At 43.4% G+C, this 21,097-nt stretch overlaps 2 protein-coding genes across 3 annotated transcripts in view; one reads left to right on the top strand and one right to left on the bottom strand.

Annotated features, from left to right (window-relative positions):
- Nucleotides 1-1,528: 1,528 nt before the first annotated feature.
- Nucleotides 1,529-7,552, bottom strand: LOC140377674 (uncharacterized). Its single transcript, XM_072463178.1, has 11 exons — nt 7,444-7,552; nt 6,924-7,081; nt 6,687-6,840; nt 5,037-5,426; nt 3,703-3,984; nt 3,097-3,120; nt 2,923-3,024; nt 2,803-2,833; nt 2,677-2,726; nt 2,392-2,426; nt 1,529-1,840 (listed from the first exon to the last, which is right to left on the bottom strand). Exons 1-11 carry the CDS (start codon nt 7,508-7,510, stop codon nt 1,751-1,753), a joined length of 1,383 nt encoding a protein of 460 aa, XP_072319279.1. The 5' UTR covers nt 7,511-7,552; the 3' UTR covers nt 1,529-1,750.
- A 2,777-nt stretch (nt 7,553-10,329) lies between these two features.
- Nucleotides 10,330-21,097, top strand: part of rab11fip4b (RAB11 family interacting protein 4 (class II) b) — a 41,520-nt gene continuing 30,752 nt past the window's right edge. The window contains exons 1-2 of one of the 2 annotated variants that reach the window (XM_072463174.1): nt 10,330-10,413; nt 14,186-14,265. The gene's annotated coding sequence lies outside the window, so the exon portion shown is untranslated. Of the gene's footprint in view, nt 10,414-14,185; nt 14,266-15,001; nt 15,139-21,097 lie in introns of those variants that run through there. The other variant, XM_072463173.1, reaches the window with a different exon arrangement.

The raw sequence follows: 21,097 nt of genomic DNA, 5'->3' as shown, positions 1-21,097 counted from the left end.
GATCATAGTGCATGATTAATAGGTGTATATTCGAATTCAATATATTAGAAAAGGTTTTATTAACTGTCACATTCATTTCACAAAATACTAATACTAAAGTTCAAGTCTTGAGGCCAGCCAGGTCAAATGAATGACATCAGTTTTTAACCATCTAAAAAACTCAAAAAGTGTAGTGTAGAGTCTAAACCAGACTTTGAGAGATGCATTTGTCTCCAGGTTAAATCGTTATTGGTCTCTCTGCTCTGCACAGATGTTTGTCTCCTGTGTGCACTCAGGAGTGTCAGGCAATGAGTCTTAATCAGAAAGCTTTTATGGAGCGTTTGCACAGAAGATTTTTTATATCTAGTGAATCAAGCAAGAGCTAAATTTCAAACCTAATTCTGTTTATAAATGTCAATCCCAGCAACTGTTCCTCCAGGACATTGTCAACGCACTCACAGCCTCACCACTGACTGCTGCAGACTTTTTGCTTGTTTTTTTCTACATTGCTGCACATTAGTCCACATGCATACAGACATCAGTCACTTAAATTCGTAAAACACGCCCTTAATAGTACATATTAGTCTTGCACTGCATAATCCGCAATCTGTCACTGCCCAACCCACATTATCACTACACCAAACCTTCAGACTACCTTAACTCATGGTTAAGGTCATGTCACTTCGCTTCTAATCATTTTATCTAGCATTTTATGGCCTATATTTGCACTTGCACTTGCCTTTGTAAACCTATAAAGCTTGTGTCTGCATGCTGATAAAAGGCTCCAGGCTGCTGCTGCTACTGTGGACTGTGCTGACTGAAATGTAAGAAGAGTTGTGACTAATAAAGTAGGGCCCAAATCCTGAACAAGCGCTTTTTTGCTGTCCACACAAAAAGACTAGGCAGGTACAGTGCTTCGTAATGTTTTTCTACAGAAGGCAGTCACAGATAGGCTACTTGATGATACAAAACAATTATAAATAGCTCCAGGATGCACCCCCCAAGGCCCAGAGTTAGACTATATATCCCAGACCCATATGAAAGGAATACTGTTATAACACAATATGTACATTTTGATGCTTTAGATGTTTCATGTGGGTACATGGGGACAAAATTGTTTTAAGTAAGATTCAGAGACATTTCCTCTTACATGTTTGTTTAGCTGTGCAGTCTTAAACTGTTTTTTTGTCATTTCTTTGTGATTTGAATGGATTTTTCTCCTGTTGTGTGAAGCACTTTGAATTGCCTTGTGTATGAAATGTGCTCTACAAATAAACTTGCTGCTAAAGGTGTTGTAGATATAGAAATAGTGCCCTCTTCTGAACATCTACTCTAACTACAGTGGACTAAATGAACCAAAAGAGTTATTGTTCAGCAGAAATTGCCCCTATGAAAGACGTAAAAAAAACAAGGACATTTATTAACATTTATAGAAATTGTAAACATGTACACAACAACGTAATTAAATCGTTGTAGAAATGGTGATTAAATGAAATCACACAGTATGAAACTGTATTTAAAAAGAAAAAAATAACATTGCGACTGTTGCCAATTTTCTTACCACACAAATTACATTCTTACATACACAATAAGTACAGCACCTACAATAAATATTTTACAAAACATGTATTACACAAACATGCAAAGATACCTCACGTCCTGTCAAAGTACAAATTTCCCCAAACATAAAAGGGAACTTGTCTTTTGTCTTTCCTGTCCTGCTGTGTGACTGGAACTGATGCTGATTGGGCAAAGTGTGTCAGTCAAATGGTCAATAGTTTGGGACGATTGGAGTTGTGAATGTAGACAGTGGATTCCACAGCTGGGATCTAGATGCAGACGCTGTATGAGTCGTCCAATCCTGCACATAACACAATATACAATGTTAATTATACAATATACAATAAATTACTTAATAATGTTTTCGCCATTTCAATTTCACAAGTAACCCAGGGCATTACATCTACAGTATGTGTGGTACATCCTATCACACACGATGTCTGAATTGCTGTTATGTGACTTACTTATTTGTCAGATGGTAAGAAAAGCTAACTCTGGCAGTCTACAAAGAAACCAAGAAAATTGAGGCACTGCAGCCTAATTAGGGCCTTTCATGCTGCTAATTATTGAATCAACTATGGGACAACATAAGTAGGTTTATGTGCACTCACAATGTGACGATTGGTAGAATGTGTGTCACTGTAAGTTTGTGTATATGAATTTGTAGTTGTTTATATCGAGGATTACAAGATGTTTAGAGATGTTCTTGGAGGAGAGGAGAGAGAAAGAGAGCGGAAATTCCCTAAATACCAAATACAGGGAAGGATGCACAAATGTTGGTTAAAACAGATGTTTTGTCAGATATGTTATTATATTTTGTTATAGGTACACTAAATCAAATGTTCTGTTTACCTGAGAAGTGAAGCTTGAACGTTGGAGTGGTAGATCTGTGAAACAAGAAAGTCAGCTCAGTTATGTGCAAATGAACCACCCTGGGATGTTATACTATCTCAAGATTTTGCATCTGTCCACTCATGCTAGAGTCAAATATCCTGTGCTGTTTCTTAGCTGGTTTTACTGCCCTCTGTACATTTTGTCCATTACCTTTAATGACCTTGTTTTGCTCAAGAATACATCAAGTAAATAAAACAAAAAGAAAAGAGGAAAGGCAAAACATTTTGGGGTCAAAACACTCACCTACAACATGGTCTTTACCATGAACCTGGGTCCAAAACTGAGCCTCCTCTCTGAAAGCAAATAGTTCAGTCAAAAGTCACACACACTGAAAAGATAGACAGATGCCACATTTTACAAATACTGTACCTTTTCTTCTTTGCCTCTGCTGCTGCCTTCACTGCAAATGAAGGATTTATATTTATGATTTATAAGTTATGGATATGTTCAAAGAAAGATAATTTGAACGACACTAACGAAGGAGTTTACTTTTTCTATGGAGCACCACAAAGATGAGTGCCAATGGGCAGAAGAACAACACCACAGCAGAGAGAGAGCCCAAAACCAGTGGCCAGTCCACACCAGAGGAAACTGAAACACCCAGGCATGTGTTTTAATGACAGTCAGGTATAAACTCCTCAAAGTGGAAATCACATGGTTTACCTGATGTAGGAACAGAACTGTTTCCTGCAAGAGAACATACATCTTAGTTTTACATAACAGTCTAAACATTATAATTAAGACGAGACATTACATTAATTTTAAATGTTTTGTGTTTGGTCAGGTTTATAAGCTTTTCACATGGAAACAACATCATATAATCTGCACCTAAAGAACTATTTATGATAGATATATACTTTAAAGATCGTTATCTCAAAATGCAAAATATTTAAATATATTTTTCAGATTTATATTTCCGACATATTTGTAATTTGGCGTTGTTTACACTTAGAATGCCTTTTTTTCATATACATTTTTATTATAACCATAACCCTAATAACCATTAATCAAATATGAAAAAAAAATCTATTACAAAAGGTTGTAATCAGTTATACAACCTTGCAATGCATTTGTTACACAACACAACACACACTTGACACAACTAACTCAATGTATACTTTACTTAAAACATACACTTAATTACTTTATTAGATTCTAATGTATTGATTGATTGATTGATTGATTGATTGATTTGATTCTGTTTTTATCCTTTTATTTAAGTGTTCATTCAGACATGTGGTACAAAATGTGATCGACACATACCGGTACCTTGTGATATCGACAGGGGGAGGCTCCGCTCTGATTTGCTCCATCGTCTTCCCAGCAGAACACTGTATTCACACTGGTACAGAGCCACTGGAGAGTCCTGGACCGGCACAGAGAAAATGACCTGGTGTTGGGTCACTTTGGCTTGATGCGTCTCCACAGGTTGAGCCTGGTTCAGCAGACACAGAGAGAACACAGCACCGGGGAACGCAGCGGAGCCTCGACAGAGCAAATGCCACACGTCCGACTGCTGCTGGAGGAGCAGGCTCGGGGTGGGCAGCAGGTCTGAAAGGAAGTACACTTTTATTCAATATTGTAATGTTTCTGATGTTCATGACTGGTGTACATGAGTCAAATTAATATCATACAGTTTTCCTTCAGTTTAAATGATATGACTGTGTGACCTGGGGTTGTAGAGGCAGTCTAAAGAGTCTAGAAGTCACAATGCCATATTTTAAAGTGCGATATAATGCTACAGAAGACATCTCAATAAAGGATCAATTTGAACCTACTTCAAGCCACTGACACCACTGACCCCCCCCCCCCCCCCCCCAATAAATTGCAAAATTGGTAAAAACATGAGCTGAAATAAATAAATATCACAATAAAGCACTCTTTTAGTTCAAGAATGTGTTGATAATGAGTCATATAAGTGAATTATTTCACTCTGTACTTCTCAAATCTGATCGAGATAACAAAGAAAAGGTTTCCAAAAGTGCTAAATAAATTAAATTATGCTATGAAAACTGAGCCCCAAAGATATTGCTGTATCATATGTTGAATGATAGGTTGATATAGTCATAATTGTGACAGACCGTCTCCCAGACACTTGATGTATTCCCATTATTTAAATGGAAAATAGAAAACTGGTAGACCATCAAATACTAAAATACAATCCATCCTTCCTTCCCTCTACCAATATAATATCCGTTTGGAACATATACACACCATGACCTAAAGTCATCACCATGGATTCTTCTCCCCGCTGAATTCAAAAAGGTATCATTATAGAAGAGCAGGTTCAGTAACACTTCATTCCACCTGCACTAAGACCACTGAAATCTAACTAAACAACTGCTGCTCTCTGTGTTTTCTGGCTGTACAAAGTTTTTAATTTAATGAATGTATGTTTGTCTTATTGAAGATGCCTATTTTATAGTTATTTCAGTCATCTACCTATCCCTCTACATATATTTATCTATCTATACATATATGTATCTATTCAATTTGCCCCTTGTCAATGTCCATCAAAGCGGCATTTCTCATGTCATATCCAGGTGCAACAACAGAGAAGTAAACTGTAATAACAACTTAACTTCTGCCATATACTTACTCACCCGTGACAGTGACTTGGACCATATTGCTGACAGTTGAATTTCGCAGCACTCCTCCTCTGTTGACCTGGTACAAGCAGGTGTACTGACCCTGCTCTGCCCCCGTCACCGGCCCCACACTGAAGACCCCCGGCTGAGGCTCCGGGCTCGACAAGGGCCTGGACTGAGCTTGTGGCGCGACTGATGTGAACCCCCTAGCGTCTGCAGCTGCACCTCTCAAGAGCATAAACGACACCGGCCTGTTGTATGAGTTCGCTTGATACTGAGGCAGAGGAGGTGGAAGTAAACAGCGGAATGAAAGCAAATCCCCGCGTTTTACCAGTCCGTCTGAGGGCTCCAGGGACAGTACCGGGGGGTCTGGATTAGGCTGCAGGGGTCGACTTGGACCAGTGTCTAAAAGTAAAAGGCATCTATAAGTAAAAGAGCACATTTTCTCGTGATGATCTCCTGCCCAAGTGTAAATAGGCAATGTCAATGTCAACTGTAATAATAATAATACCTTTTATTTATAATGTGCTTTTCAATGACCCAAAGACGCTTTAACATATACAAAAAGGGAGGGGTATTTACAGACAGGCACCTTTAAAACAACCTCTGACCAAAGTGCTGTAAGACATTATAATAGTAAATAATAAAAAAAACAAATTAGAATACAAAATATTCGCATTTTTAAAAACAATTCAAAAACCAAAACCAATAAACCTTGTTAGTACATATTAAAGGTGCACTTTGTAATTTTTCTGGAGGAGGATCTGTCACTGTCACTTGTTAGTCTCCACGGAAATATTATTGATTTGCTTAGGGTTGTATATAGATAGATATGTTTAATTCTATATTCTGGAACATTCTAAGCAAAGCAATGATATCTCTGTGGAGACAAGCAGTGTACCTTTAATGTAGGGCAATAGATTACTCTCACAGCACAGGTCAAGTTAGTTAAAAAAAACCATTATGATACAATGTGTGAACCCAGTTAGACAAGATGATCAGTCTAAAATATTGTAGTTCCCTCGCTCTCTGCCCTTTTTCTGACATTCTGACAACCACAGTAACCGTCAACAAATCACATGCTTCTTGACATGGTGTTTGAAGATGAATGAGTGCAAACGTGTGGGTGTGTGTGCGGTTTCCATATGAAGAGCAGGATGTAAGTACCGCTGCACACGCCCAGAGCAGCGCACAATACGAGACCACAGGGAGCACCCTACATTATTGTGTGTTCTAGACAGTGGAGAAGCCGGATGGTGCTGTTTATTATTTTATACCACCATGTGTTTGCACCTCTGTAAAGTTTTGAAAAGGAAGCCTATATCTGCTTCATCCGCTTGTTTGGATTTCTGTTCCATTTTCATATGAATTATTGGGAAAATTATGTGGTAGTCTAAAAAAACAACAACACATTGTTTGATTCAGTTTCATTTCGTCGTGAAGCACAATTAAAAACTGGCTTTCAACTTTCTTCTGCTTCTTTTTAAAATCCTGGACATACATAATAGAAACATTTAATAAGTACCATTTTGCCACAAACTATATGTTCTTACTGACAGTCAGAGCAGAGGATTGGATGTTGAAGCAGTTAAAAAGATCCAAACACATCCTTGACGAATAAAAAATGACCTTGATTATAATTTGATCAAGTCATTGTAGACATACCCATTTGCCCGTCGAGCTGCAGATATGGACTGAATGTACTGTATCCGTCCACACTTCTGTACAAACAACAGTACAGTTCATGTTGAGAGGAGTCACTCAGGCTGACGGTGAAGTGCACCTCCTCAGCACCAAGTGGCACATCCTGGGAGTCCACCTAAAAAAAACAACAACAATAATCATGCAAACAGTGGCCTACAAACATGCCGTCATAATGTATGTGTTTGGAAAACCCGTTACCCTTTCTCTCACACGGTACAAGACAAACTGAACTCCTTTGTGGCCCCCGGGAGCGCGACACACCAGGACAACGGAGTCGGTGGATCTTGAGGACAGGCTGAGTGTCGGGATCGGGGCAGTCGGAGAAGGCGTGGAAGCCGTGGAAACTGTGTGTCTTACTGAAAATAAAGTTCAGACAAAACAAGTCACGTTTGGTCACTCATTCTGCCATCTAACTTTGAGGTAACAATCTAGTAATTTCTGATTAACTATAAAAAGCCCTGAACGTGTCAACAAGAATAAATATTTAGGTTTGCTCTGTGCGCTTCTAACTCTGCAAAACTATGTGCTAAACAGCAAGAGTATGCAAACACAAAACTGCACTCCTTTGCTGACATGATTAGTGTTCAAATGTACCATAAAATACATCATAAGCATCAGCTTTGACCATTGTATTCAGCCCCTCCACAATTATGGATTTAGTACCTATTTAGTTCACAATTATTCATGAGACAATCATTGAATGTTTTTGCTGGCTTACCCCAAAGTTTCTGTGATGAAATAATAAATATAATCCAAAGCTTTGTCGTCATAGCCCCAAACAGCATTCTTGCCCTAAATAACAAACACACGCACACTACAGGGAAATGTTCTTCAACTGATCTCTTGTTCTCTTTTTCTCATCACGCTCTTTCTCCACCCCTGCACCATATGACATATCCTGAACGCTGCAGGAAGTTACAACGCGTGCACAAACTTCCTTTTTAGCGGTTGATAGGATGTGTGGTATTGTATCAATACATATTGGGGCTTTTGCATTTCTGAGAGACAGAAATAGGATCAGGTCAGGGGTGAATAAAGGCATGATCAGAGTGGATAAGTTCAAATATTTTATCTTGATTTAAATCGCTGTATCCTACTTGTGAAGTATTATATAAATCAGCCAATTGAATAGGCTGTCACACCTATAATGCACCTTTAAAAGTTAGGATAAAACTTGTATCTGGGTTTCAGAATATTCATTAGGCTGCTAACATTCAAGAGGCCAATAATACTCAATACAGTATATATAGTATACAATATAGTCAGCTCTAGAGTAATTATCAGGTGTAACATCTGTGAATTCACCTTTTGGTTATATTTCATGGCAAATCAGTCTTTTGACTCCATCTGGCTGTGAAAATCATCCCATTCTAGAATCTCAAAACAAACCATTTACAAAAACTTTAAAACTGTTTCCCCCCTTTCTTTGTCATTGTGTGAGCACCATTGTGAGCACGTGTACCTGTGGATCACTAAAGCTTGTCAACAATAATACTAATACAAATTAAAGAAAGAAATAAACAAACAAGTAACAAGTATTCAATTCCAAACTATAAAAGTATATTCATTATATTAAAAATAATAATAATTAAAAAAAACACCGTACAGCTTGTGTGGTTTTGCTTTGTGATTAGATGTGAGTCATTCTTACTTCCGGGTAAACCCGTCTCGCGCTCAGCTTCAGTCTCAGCATCCTCGTGCTCGTGTTGTCATGATACAGGTCAAACACCTGAGCGCGGCCTGTAGAGCATGGACAGTTCCTTCAGACGAAGACCCCAAAGCCCGCGGACACTTCTGAGGACACTGGAACAAGTCTTTGACATCCTCGCGCCGGATCAGGAGGGTTTTGTCCGCACTCAGCACTTGGATAAGTTGGCGTCTGGGTTTGGCCCGCGGGAGCAGGTGAGGACGTGTGGTACAAGTAGAGTTCATCTAAACTAAAGCCCCTGCGTTTCCATGGAGGCGCAGAATGAATGCATCATATAGATCTACATTGAATTTATCACCGCTCATTACGTGTCCTAATGTTTAAGACTCAAAGTGCACAAAATAGTGAATTCTCTTAAATAAATCATTGTGTGCGTTGATTGTCTCAAACTGAACATTAAAAGGCACTTTTTACATTGAGGGCTTTATTTTTAAATATATTCAAAGAGGAGGGCGCATACTACGGCATCTTATTGTATTCATTATGGCAAATACAATGAGTTATTCATATAAGTGCATTTTACATACTTTACAGAGCCATTGCACTTATTCTTTTAAAAGGGTGTTTTGGCTGAAAGGAGGACATTGAGCAAATTGTCTATGCCGGGAATTGAACCCCTGACATTAGGCCGGCTGTACAGAGCCTGGCATATGTCTTGCTGCTTTAACCACTCAACCACCATGCATTTAATGAAACTTGAAACATAAATTTTAGGTCTGCGTCTCAATGCAATGTGATGGTATTGAGGTTATAGTGTTAGTGCATAGAATTACATTTGCTGCCAGATTAGGGCCTGAGGTCCAACAAAATGAGTCTGTGGATCACATTTGGCCCCCAGGTCGGTCATAGTTTGGACCCTGTCTTAGGCCTTTAGTGTAGGTAGGATAAGGTGAGTCAGCCATTTATTTGACCACTTAGATCAGGATATTTTGGTATTTGTTGTGGCCATTCTGATCCCCCCAGAATTGTTGGCAATTGAAAGTGTGATTTTGACTTGATTGTGATACATTGTGCAGCTCTGTGTCAAAGTGGTCCTTCCAAAATGCTTTGTGTTGGTTCTTTTCCTGCAAGTAGCTGTTATGGCTGATTGTCTCCCTTGTGTTGTACAGCTCGTCAGCGGGAACAAAACAGAGACACTGATTAGCCCCTGTGGGACGCCCTCACCGACCTGAGAAATGGGATCATATGGAAAAAAAACAATGCAAATACGCTTCACATGTCTGAGTACTGCACGTTATGTTTCACACTCTTTCTTTGATTTGTTCCTTGTTTTATCATCCCAGAAAGTCTAATTAGAAACATCTCTTCATAATTGATTGTTTAATTTATACAGACTTATCCAAACACCCATAATGATGCCTTATTGTTCTGTTGTGGTATATTCTTTGGCCAAGTTCCTTCTTTTCTCCTTTGATATCAGCACGCCAAGCCATATCACATTTTAAAGCTTTTTGAAGCTCTGTTGCTAAAAACCTAAATCACTTTGACACAGATTTATTTTTGAAGCCATTTGAATCATTTAGTTATTCTTGATGCAGCGATACCCTCTCTTTTCCACCTTCAGCACCCCATGGTGGTCCCATTTGCTAAATTTAGTGTCGCTAGGGCTGAAAGCTGTGGGTGAAGCTTGTGCATTATTCAGTGTGGCTGTGGAGTGCTCAGAAAAGAGGCACTTTCAAGACTTTCTCTGGTCATAGGTAACATTTATAAGTAATTATTAAACCTATTGTGTATATACGGATCTAACAGCAGCAGAGTGTGTCATTCGTACCCATACCCTCATGTTTCAGGGTAGTTTCCAACCACATGGTACAAATACCGCTTATGTATACATGTGAATAACATGATGAAGCATATTGCCTAATGTTATGCCTCTTCTCTCTTACCTCTAGGCGAGGAAGTTAGTCGAATGTTTGGACCCAAACTCTCAAGGAAAGATCAATTTCCTAAACTTCTGTTTTGGTGTACTGGCCATAAAAGGTGAGTTCACAGAAAGTTCTTTCCATCCATCCATCCATCCATCTTCTGCCGCTTTATCCGGGGCCGGGTCGCGGGGGCAGCAGTCTGAGCAGGGACTCCCAGACTTCCTTCTCCCCAGACACTTCCTCTAACTCCTCCGGGGGGATCCCGAGGCGTTCCCAGGCCAGCCGAGAGACATAGTCTCTCCAGCGTGTCCTGGGTCTTCCCCGGGGCCTCTTCCCGGTGGGACATGCCTGAAACACCTCCCGAGGGAGGCGCCCAGGAGGCATCCGAAACAGATGCCCGAGCCACCTCAGCTGGCTCCTCTCGACGTGGAGGAGCAGCGGCTCTACTCCGAGCTCCCCCCGTGTGGCCGAGCTCCTCACCTTATCTCTAAGGGAGCGCCCAGCCACACGGCGGAGGAAACTCATTTTGACCGCTTGTATCCGCGATCTTGTTCTTTCGGTCACTACCCAAAGCTCATGACCATAGGTGAGGGCAGGAACGTAGACCGACCGGTAAATAGAGAGCTTTGCCTTTCGGCTCAGCTCCCTCTTTACCACAACGGTCCGATGCAGCGACTGCATCACTGCAGCCGCTGCACCGATCCGCCTGTCGATCTCACGCTCCTACCTACCCTCACTCGTGAACAAGACCCCGAGATACTTGAACTCCTCCACTTGGGGCAAGGACACCCCACCCACCTGGAGAGGGCAAGCCACCTTTTTCCGGTCGAGAACCATGGCCTCGGATTTGGAGGTGCTGATTCTCATCCCAGCCGCTTCACACTCGGCTGCAAACCGTCCCAGTGCATGTTGCAGGTCCGGGTTTGATGGAGCCATCAGGACAACATCGTCTGCAAACAGCAGAGATGAGATCCTGTGGTCCCCAAACCGGACACCCTCCGACCCCTGACTGCGCCTAGAAATTCTGTCCATAAAAATTATGAACAGAACCGGTGACAAAGGGCAGCCCTGGCGGAGTCCAACATGCACTGGGAACAGGTCTGACTTACTGCCGCCAATGCGAACACAGCTCCTGCTCCGGTCATACAGGGACCGGACAGCCCTGAGCAAAGGGCCCCGGACCCCGTACTCCTGGAGCACCCCCCAAAGGACACCCCGAGGGACACGGTCGAAAGCCTTCTCCAGATCCACAAAGCACATGTGGACTGGTTGGGCAAACTCCCATGAGCCCTCGAGCACCCGATGGAGGGTATAGAGCTGGTCCAGTGTTCCACGACCGAGACGAAAACCACTCTGCTCCTCCTGAATCCGAGGTTCGACTATCGGTCGGATTCTCCTCTCCAGTACCTTGGAATAGACCTTACCCGGGAGGCTGAGGAGTGGGATCCCTCTGTAGTTGGAACACACCCTCCGGTCCCCCTTCTTGAACAGAGGGACCACCACCCCGGTCTGCCAGTCCGGAGGCACGGTCCCCGAACGCCACGCGATGTTGCAGAGACGTGTCAACCAAGACAGTCCTACAACATCCAGATACTTTAGGTACTCAGGGCGGATCTCATCCACCCCCGGAGCCCTGCCACCGAGGAGTTTGCGAACAACCTCAGTGACTTCAGCTTGGGTGATGGATGAGCCAGCCTCCGAGTCCCCGGTCTCTACTTCCTCTTCAGAAGACGTGACTGAGGGATTAAGGAGATCCTCAAAGTATTCCTTCCACCGTCCGACGACATCCCCAGTTGAGGTCAGCAGGCCTCCACCCGCACCGTAAACGGTGTTGGTGAGACACTGCTTCCCCCTCCTGAGGCGCCGGACGGTTTGCCAGAATTTCTTTGGTGCCGACCGATAGTCCTCCTCCATGGCCTCCCCGAACTCCTCCCAGGCCCGGGTTTTTGCCTCTGCGACAGCACGAGCCGCGGCTCGCTTGGCCTGCCGATACCCGTCGATGACCTCCGGAGACCTACAAGCCAGAGTGGCCTGATAGGCCTCCTTCTTCAGTCTGACGGCATCCCTTACTTCCGGTGTCCACCACCGGGTTCGGGGGTTGCCGCCACGACAGGCACCGGAGACCTTGCGACCACAACTCCGAGCAGCCGCATCAACAATGGAGGCGGAGAACATGGTCTACTCGGACTCAATGTCCCCAACCTCCCCCGGGACATGGGAGAAGCTCTCCCGGAGGTGCGAGTTGAATACCCTACTGACAGAGGGCTCCACAAGACGTTCCCAACAGACCCTCACAATGCGCTTGGGTCTGCCAAGTCTGTCCGGCTTCCTCCTCCGCCAGCGGATCCAACTCACCACCAGGTGGTGATCGGTTGACAACTCTGCCCCTCTCTTCACCCGAGTGTCCAAAACACGCGGCTGGAGGTCTGATGACACGACAACAAAGTCGATCATTGACCTCCGGCCTAGGGTGTCCTGGTGCCATGTGCACTGATGGACACCCTTGTGCTTGAACATGGTGTTTGTTATGGACAATCCGTGGCTAGCACAGAAGTCCAATAACTGAACACCGCTCGGGTTCAGATCGGGGAAGCCGTTCTTCCCGATCACCCCTCTCCAGGTGTCACTCTCATTGCCCACGTGGGCGTTGAAGTCCCCCAGTAGAACAACGGAGTCCCCGGTCGGTGCACTGTCCAGTACCCCTCCCAAGGACTCCAAGAAGGCCGGGTACTCTGCACTGCTGTTCGGCCCGTAGGCCGCCACAACAGTGAGAGACCTGTCCCCCACCCGAAGGCGGAGGGACGCGACCCTCTCGTTCACCGGGGTAAACTCCAACACGTGGCGGCTGAGCTGAGGGGCTATCAGCAAGCCCACACCAGCCCGCCGCCTCTCCCCGCGGGCAACACCAGAGAAGTGGAGCGTCCAGCCCCTCTCGAGGAGATGGGTTCCAGAGCCCAAACTGTGCGTGGAGGTGAGGCCGACTATATCTAGTTGGTATCGCTCAACCTCCCGCACAAGCTCAGGCTCTTTCCCCCCCAGCGAGGTGACATTCCATGTCCCCAGAGTTAGTCTCTGTGTCTGGAGATCTGGTCGCCGAGGCCCCTGCCGTCGACTGCCGCCCAGATCTCTCTGCACCGGCCCCTTATGGATCCTCCTGCGGGTGGTGGGCCCACGGGAGGGCGGCCCCACGTCGCTCTTTCGGGCTGTGCCCGGCCGGGCCCCGTGGGGTAAGACCCGGCCACCAGGCGCTCGCCATGGAGCACCCATCCCAGGCCTGGCTCCAGGATGGGGCCCCGGTGACGCCGATCCGGGCGACGTAAACGGCCTTGTTCGTGTCGTCGTCATAAGAGGCTTCTGAACCGATCTTTGTCTGACCCGTCACCTAGGACCTGTTTGCCTTGGGAGACCCTACCAGGGGCATGAAGCCCCGGACAACATAGCTCCCGGGATCATTCGGGCACTCAAACCCCTCCACCACGTTAAGGTGTCGGTTCAAGGAGAGGAGAAAGTTCTTTCTTACAAAAAAAAAGTTCAATTGAATTGTTTCCTTTTGTGGTGGTCGTTCATCTGGCCAACATATGCATTATAAGAAAGAGTCAAAAGTAAGTGTAGTTTGTGCTGATCTAGCAGAAGATTGTTCTGCTAAAGGTCACTTTGGTATTCTGTCCATGAAGTGTTTTCTAGTGCCTTTGTAAATCCAGGTCAGCGCCTCAACAGAGCACAGACAGAATGGCCCTGCATCCTGATGAAGACACACTGTCCTTATCTTTCCTCATGCATCACATAGGCAAAGCAACAACTACACAACATTACTCAAAGTTCTCGTCAATTTTATATTTGTTAATGTTTATGGTACTGTTTCTCATACTTGACTGTTTACTTTGCAGGCTACCAAAGGTTACCCCGAAAGAGAAATTACTCCACATTCAACAACTGGCCCCTTCATGCTTCTCCCAAGTGTTGTCAGGTAGGACTAGGCTTGTATGTGGTTTGTGCTGTTCCAGATGAACTCATTTAGCAATTACCTTTGGAGATACCCACAAGAAGTCTGCAAGTCTTCCACTTCATAATATTTCTGCTGTTAAGTTATACAACCGGTGAGCACATCCATGTATTTACAACATATTTCCACTAGATGGCAGTGTAGAGCTTCAGGTGAGTTCTTAAGGCAGACGTCTGATATTCTCAAAAAGCCTGGCCCACTTCAGTTTGTCAGGTGAGAAAAAGTTGTGGATTAACGTGGATAGTTTTGAAACTGTCCCGATAGATGGCTCACACCTAAATAGGACGCTTATTGATAACCATAATGCATTGCTTTATTTGGCTTGCCTGGCCACATCCCATATTTTGATTGCTGCAGTATTTGCTTATCTTACTTTGCATTGGACCTGTGAGGAAGCACATGGACATGCATTTCAGACACTCTTTCTCTTGGGGAATGTGATATCTTAGGACACCTCTCATCCTGGTGTCGTCTCCTGTCCCTGAGCGCTGAATGTACCTGTCTGCATTCCGGCAGGCTCAGCTTCCGAACACAGACACTGCTGCTACTTCAGAAACAAAGGTCATATTTTGTTCCATTTTTATGTTTTGAAAAGTGCACACAATTAGTCATAACCTTTAACGCTTCTTCTTTTGCCATGGTTGACTGAAGCGGCGGAGAAGTGCTCTTGAAATATTCACACTGGGTGAAATGTAATCTGGCTGCTACCCACTGTGCCTTTAACCTGCGACAAAAAATACTTCTCTTTTCTTGGGCACTTCCCTGTGAGCACAGCTGTTTCACTGGAGCTAGTTCAAGAACTCTATTCTGATTATTGTTCTCGCCACCCTGACACAGGTAGGTCCAACTTAGGGACTTCTCTGAATATGTACACTTTGGAAATGTCTGTAATCTTCTTCATATATTTGAGTTTTTTTTTTTTATTCCTCATGAGTTGGTTACAATAAGTTACCGAGTTGTCATTTTGCTTACTGATTGCTTAAGGTGAAATTGCGACCAAACTAGTCGATATGAAGATGTTGTGGTTCAAAGTGTTGTACAGTTTAGAATCTCTAGTTCAAGTGCATTTCTACCATTGCGAGATCAAAACAAAGGCTCGATGTGGGGATCTTTGCTCTTGTTATGGCTTCAAGCAATGTTAAGATACACATTTTTTCCTTTTAAGCATTTTCGGAGACTGTGAGACATTGCCGCGCACTGCGTATTTTCCACAGTTCTCTAAAGTGTATTTACGACCCGTAGAATTGCAGTTATTCCTGGGCATCGGGTTCTATGAAAGGGGAAAATCTTGTGGAGTGAATTGTAGTTGCTATGGCGAGAGGGGGTGGAACGCGCCTCATCGTTGTAACGCTTTCTCCGTGTCCACTGCTTCATGTTTATAGGTTTGGCCTCTCGCGTTACTGTGGAGCCCAAAGCAGGTGCACAAGTGAAGAGAGATCTGTCTTCCAGTGCGTGCGTGTCGGGCCTGTGTGTGCGAGGATACATTGGCCTAGATACAACTCGATACGCGAAAATGGAGAATCGACAGGAACAGTACAGCTATGCGAGGAGGCGATTGACCAACCTATTCAGCTATCTATTGACAGAATGTGGTGTTGAAAGCTAAAGAGCGCTGTAAATGATTGGATTTTGGTGACTATTTGGTTCTGTAATTGTCAAAGAGCTACGTTATGCTACTGTAATGGAGTCTCGCTTGCTCGTCTGCTCTCCGCCAACGTATTTCTGCAGTTTTCTGAGTTACTTTATTACTTATCATTGGTCTGGGTGGAGGATGTTTACTGGTAATTCATCATGGTCACGTAAAGTTGAGCAGACAGACCACGTAATCCCACTGAAATTGCGGTAGGCTTTAAAACGCTGCTTTAAAAAAACTAAAAACATCTATAATTTAGGGCACATTTATCTTTTAACAGAAAAAAATCTAGGGCTGTTTTAAGTGTGCGCTTTTATCCTCCATCATTTTATTTTTCATGACTTGCTTGATTTTTACTTTAGTGTCGCTGTCAGCCACTGCTTGAGCTCTGGCTACTACAGAATGAATGTTGTATTGCGTTTAATGTTGGTCTATAGATGCAAACACAACGGAACAGTACTCTAGTCCAGGAGATGTTGCTTTTACCTACTCGCTCGTATACTTCTGCCTGGTTAGCAATCGTTTTGAGACCTTATAGATCGTAAATCTTTCTAGTTGATGTAACTTTAATCAATTGTCACACTGGCGCCCATAAAATCAAATAAATCAATGCCATGTAGTGAACCTTGTGCAGTGATAAGACGTGAAGGCATGTTGTCAAAGCTGTCTTGTCAATTATTACACTTTTTATTAAATGCAATATCAAATCCAGCAGCTGTCATCACAATCAAATCAGCCAAATGTCAAGGGAGGAGGTTAAATTGATTGCATTTAAAGACTCGAGTCGAGACACATGCATCTGGTTATCACAGTTCAGTTTGTGTGTTTTTTTTTTTAGTATATTAGCAAATAGTTTTGCTTGAAAAGCACAAGTCACAATACTAAAATATCAAAGTCGGTTTGGATGTAAGGAATAGGCCAGATACAGTTTTTGACACCACAATGATGATACACAAAGACACTTTTTAAAAATGTAATTTACTAATACTAAACAAAGTAATAGTACTTGCCATGTGGTCTTGTTCTAGTTCTGATAAATATCAAGATCATTCTAAAACATAGAAAAAGATTCAGTTGTAGTCATCTGGACTCTGGACGGTAGTCCCTGCCTACCCAGAGTAGGATAAATATCTGAGTTCCCGGTCTTGATTCGCAGATTGAAAATGACTCTTGGTTGGGAGTCGAAACGTCAGATGACACTACAACTGAATCTTTTTCTCCAATGGAACCCTCCTGGACAAAATGAGGGATTACACTGACATCATTCTAAAACAGTTCAGGAAAGGTCAAATTTGTGTTGGGTTTGTAATTTTTTTCATTTTAATATCGATTAGTATCAGATTTTTTTTCAATTTGACAACCCTAATACTAATTTTAAATGACATATTCAAACTATATTTTTGGCATTCAATCAGGAATGTGCTAAAATGTGCCTGTAAAGGTCTTTGTTTGAGGTTCATGTATTGCACAATTAATTTTTACCACAAAAGGGCAGAATTATCACTTTATACCCTTTGTTTGGGAAATTACAGAAGATGTTGTTTGATTTATATATGGTACTTGATATTCTAATTTTGCATATCTCCAAAACAACAATAGCTTTTTTATGATTTTTTTAGTTTGTCACTCAGCTCTAGAGTTAGAGTCAGATTGGAAGAGTAAATGAAATACCGTATGTCTGTCTGTCTGTCTGTCTGTCTGTCTGTCTGTCTGTCTGTCTGTCTGTCTGTCTGTATGTGGAAATAGAATATGAAAACCTACAACTAGATAAGACATTGATCATTTATTACAGGGGGGGAAAGAGTACATTGCAGCCTCATTGTACAGTGTTTGCACCCTCATTTAAGATGTGTTAAATAATGACACTTAATGGAAGAGTATAATCCTCTTTGAAACTCGGCTGCACCCTCGGTCAGTTTGCTCTGCACCCGGGCCTGGTTAATGGTGAACGTTTGGCTGTTGCTGTGAGTGACGGGGTTCAGGAGCAGAGATGACATCCATCAGGCCGTGTGCCCAAATCACTCTGGGCTTTTTCGTGCTGTGCTGTTGGAGCAGCTGAGGTCAGACACAACACTAGACCTCACATCCACACTCTTCTGCTTTGACGAAAACATTTTAAATGTTTGCACAGATTAGTGTTTTGTTACAAACAAGTTAGGAAAGTCAACAAACAAACAAATCAAATCCACCATCAGTCTTGTACTTGAGGATTGTTTTTAATTAGGCCCGAGCGCCACAAGCTGGCGAGAGGCCTATTAAACTCGTAAGGCCGTGCGAAGCACGGCTGCGAAAGTGCGCACGTAGTGCGCATGAAATCGAGCGCGAAGCGCTCGCCCACTTCCAAACACTCACTAACGCACTCCTTCACTCATGCACGCCCCGTGCATACTAATTAGTAGTAGGAAAATGGAACATTACCGTTGTAAACGGGCGAAGCCCGTGCAAAAGTGCGCACTAAACGAGCACTTTACATTGAGATGACGACCGCGCAGCCCGCATGTTTGGTACCCCGTCGCCCCTGGCAAGTACAGTGAACTAGCCCATGCCGAAGGCATGGATCATGCATACTTACTCCTGCTATGACAGAAATAGTCAACAATTAGTGAATGGGCGTAGCCCATTCACTAATTGTTGACAACAGCAGCGCAAAGCGCTGCATTCCTCCAAAAACCCTCCTGGCATCGTTCCGTACGCGAGAATCCATGGCGCAGGCATGGGCCATGCTTGTATCTGCTCAAATCAATGGAAGTCTATGGGGAGTGGGCGGGGCATCCCGAGGGAATAGGGAGTGACGAGCGCGTAAGCGCTCGTAATGATGATTCCACCCCATGGCGGCATCGGGAAGGCTTAGAGCTTTCAAACGATGTATCATTTGTTGTTATAGTCGAAACGGCTATATTGTTTTTGCTAAAAATATTATTATTTTTATTAGGCCCGAGCGCCACAAGCTGGCGAGAGGCCTATTAATCTCGTAAGGCCGTGCGAAGCACGGCTGCGAAAGTGCGCACGTAGTGCGCACGAAATCGAGCGCGAAGCGCTCGCCCACTTCCAAACACTCACTAACGCACTCCTCCACTCATGCACGCCCCGTGCATACTAATTAGTTGTAGGAAAATGGAACATTACCGTTGTAAACGGGCGAAGCCCGTGCAAAAGTTCGCACTAAACGAGCACTTTACATATAAAGCACTCATTTGCGCTAAGTAGCTCACGAATACGTTCCCCATCTCTTGCATGTTCCGTGCATATAAGCATGTAATGCAAAAATTGAACATTATTACTGTATAGAGGGCCAAAAACACAAAGTGGGCGGAGCCCACTCAAAATTATCGAAAGTACCCGTCAGTGACCAGGGACCCACACCATGAGGTAGGAAAGCGCGAGCGCTTTCCGAAAATGTATAGTTTATGATATTTGAAAAATGGGAAACATTGTTTTCGCATCGGAATATTATTCTTTCTTTCTTTCTTTCTTTCTTCTTCTTCTTCTTCTTCTCGGGACCAACCCCCCTATTTTTCACCCAGTGAACATTGACGAAAAGTCACAAAAATTTGCACACCTCTAAAAATCGTGCCTCTCTACATTCTGGCTATTTCCCTTTTCTAAAATAAAAAAATTGGCGCGTCAGCGCCACCAAATGTACCAAAAATGCATTGAGAGATGGGAAATGACCCAAAAAAAATCTGATCGTAGAATCATGAAATTTGGCGCAGAGGTAGATGGTGACAAGAGAAGTAAAAAATATTATTACGGCAACGCCGTCCCCCGAACCAAATGTCGGCCATATTGCTTCAAAAATGGCTAAACATGACTTCGGAGTTTTTCCAAACGTCGTACTTTTACGAACTCCTCCCAGGGCGTTGGCCCTAAAAAGCTGAAATTTGGTGAAAATGCTACTGAGGAGTGGGACATCAAAAGTTATCCAAATTACATTGATACCTCTCACGGTCTCTGTGCGGCGAAGCCGCAAACTGTAACTAAAATTTCAGAAATCTCCCATATTTAAAATTTCTGCCGTTTGCGCAGATAAAGTCCGAATTGCATCAAATTAGAATCAGTTGTTAAACTCTTTGCCCTAAACCTACTTGAAGTGAAATAAATTCATTTGGCGCCACAGCGCCCCCTACAGATTTTATATGGAGGTTAAATGTTTAGTTTTGCGAAATTATATGAAATTTGACACACAACTCAATTTTAGCATCCCCATCAAAAAAGTCAATGAGACCCATGTCATAATTGTTATGGCGTTGCCCAACGATGACCGAAACCTTTCATGTTATTCCAATGGGGAAATCGCCAGAACATGTTTACACTTTAGACTTTCACAAACTCCTCCCAGGGCGTCAGCCCTATTAACCTGAAATTTGGTGGGACTCATCTTCAGGGGTGGACCATCAAAAGTTATCCACATTTTCATTCAAAGAGTCACGGTGTCTGTGCGGCAAAGCCGCACATTTTGCCAAGAATTCAAAATAAAATAGCTTTTTGATGGTAAAACAAAGGGGAGAAGATGTGACAGCGTCACAGATTCAGCAGTAGGCGTAATAAAAGGACAATTGGGGCGCGTTAGCGCCCCCTCCTCTTGCGGCGTGGCGGCGGTGTGGCGGCAGCGTGGCGAGGGCCGATCATTGCCGCTTGCGGCTATATTTCTTTCTTCTTCTTCTTCTTCTTCTTCTCGGGACCAACCCCCCTATTTTTCACCCAGTGAACATTGACGAAAAGTCACAAAAATGTTCACACCTCTAAAAATCGTGCCTCTCTACATTCTGGCTATTTCCCTTTTCTAAAATAAAAAAAATTGGCGCGTCAGCGCCCCCAAATGTACCAAAAATGCATTGAGAGAAGGGAAATGACCCAAAAAAAATCTGATCGTAGAATCATGAAATTTGGCGCAGAGGTAGATGGTGACAAGAGAAGTAAAAAATATTATTACGGCAACGCCGTCCGCCCAACCAAATGTCGGCCATATTGCTTCAAAAATGGCTAAACATGACTTCGGAGTTTTTCCAAACGTCGTACTTTTACGAACTCCTCCCAGGGCGTTGGCCCTAAAAAGCTGAAATTTGGTGAAAATGCTACTGAGGAGTGGGACATCAGAAGTTATCCAAATTACATTGATACCTCTCACGGTCTCTGTGCGGCGAAGCCGCAAACTGTAGCTAG

Source organism: Eucyclogobius newberryi, unplaced genomic scaffold (assembly GCF_026437365.1).
Source record: "Eucyclogobius newberryi isolate DKJ021-1_F unplaced genomic scaffold, fEucNew1.0.hap1 SCAF_4, whole genome shotgun sequence".
Classification (NCBI taxonomy): Eukaryota; Metazoa; Chordata; class Actinopteri; order Gobiiformes; family Gobiidae; genus Eucyclogobius; species Eucyclogobius newberryi.
Note: the sequence above shows the minus strand (reverse complement) of the source record. Positions and strands in the feature narration are given on the sequence as shown.

Coding starts and splice junctions, on each gene's coding strand:
- LOC140377674 (XM_072463178.1), bottom strand. CDS start 7,510: ATGCTGTTTGGGGCTATGACGACAAAGCTTTGGATTATATTTATTATT. Junction 7,082..7,443: donor TTCATCACAGAAACTTTGGG/GTAAGCCAGCAA, acceptor CTTTATTTTCAG/TAAGACACACAGTTTCCACG. Junction 2,834..2,922: donor TGTGGTGCTCCATAGAAAAA/GTAAACTCCTTC, acceptor CTTCATTTGCAG/TGAAGGCAGCAGCAGAGGCA.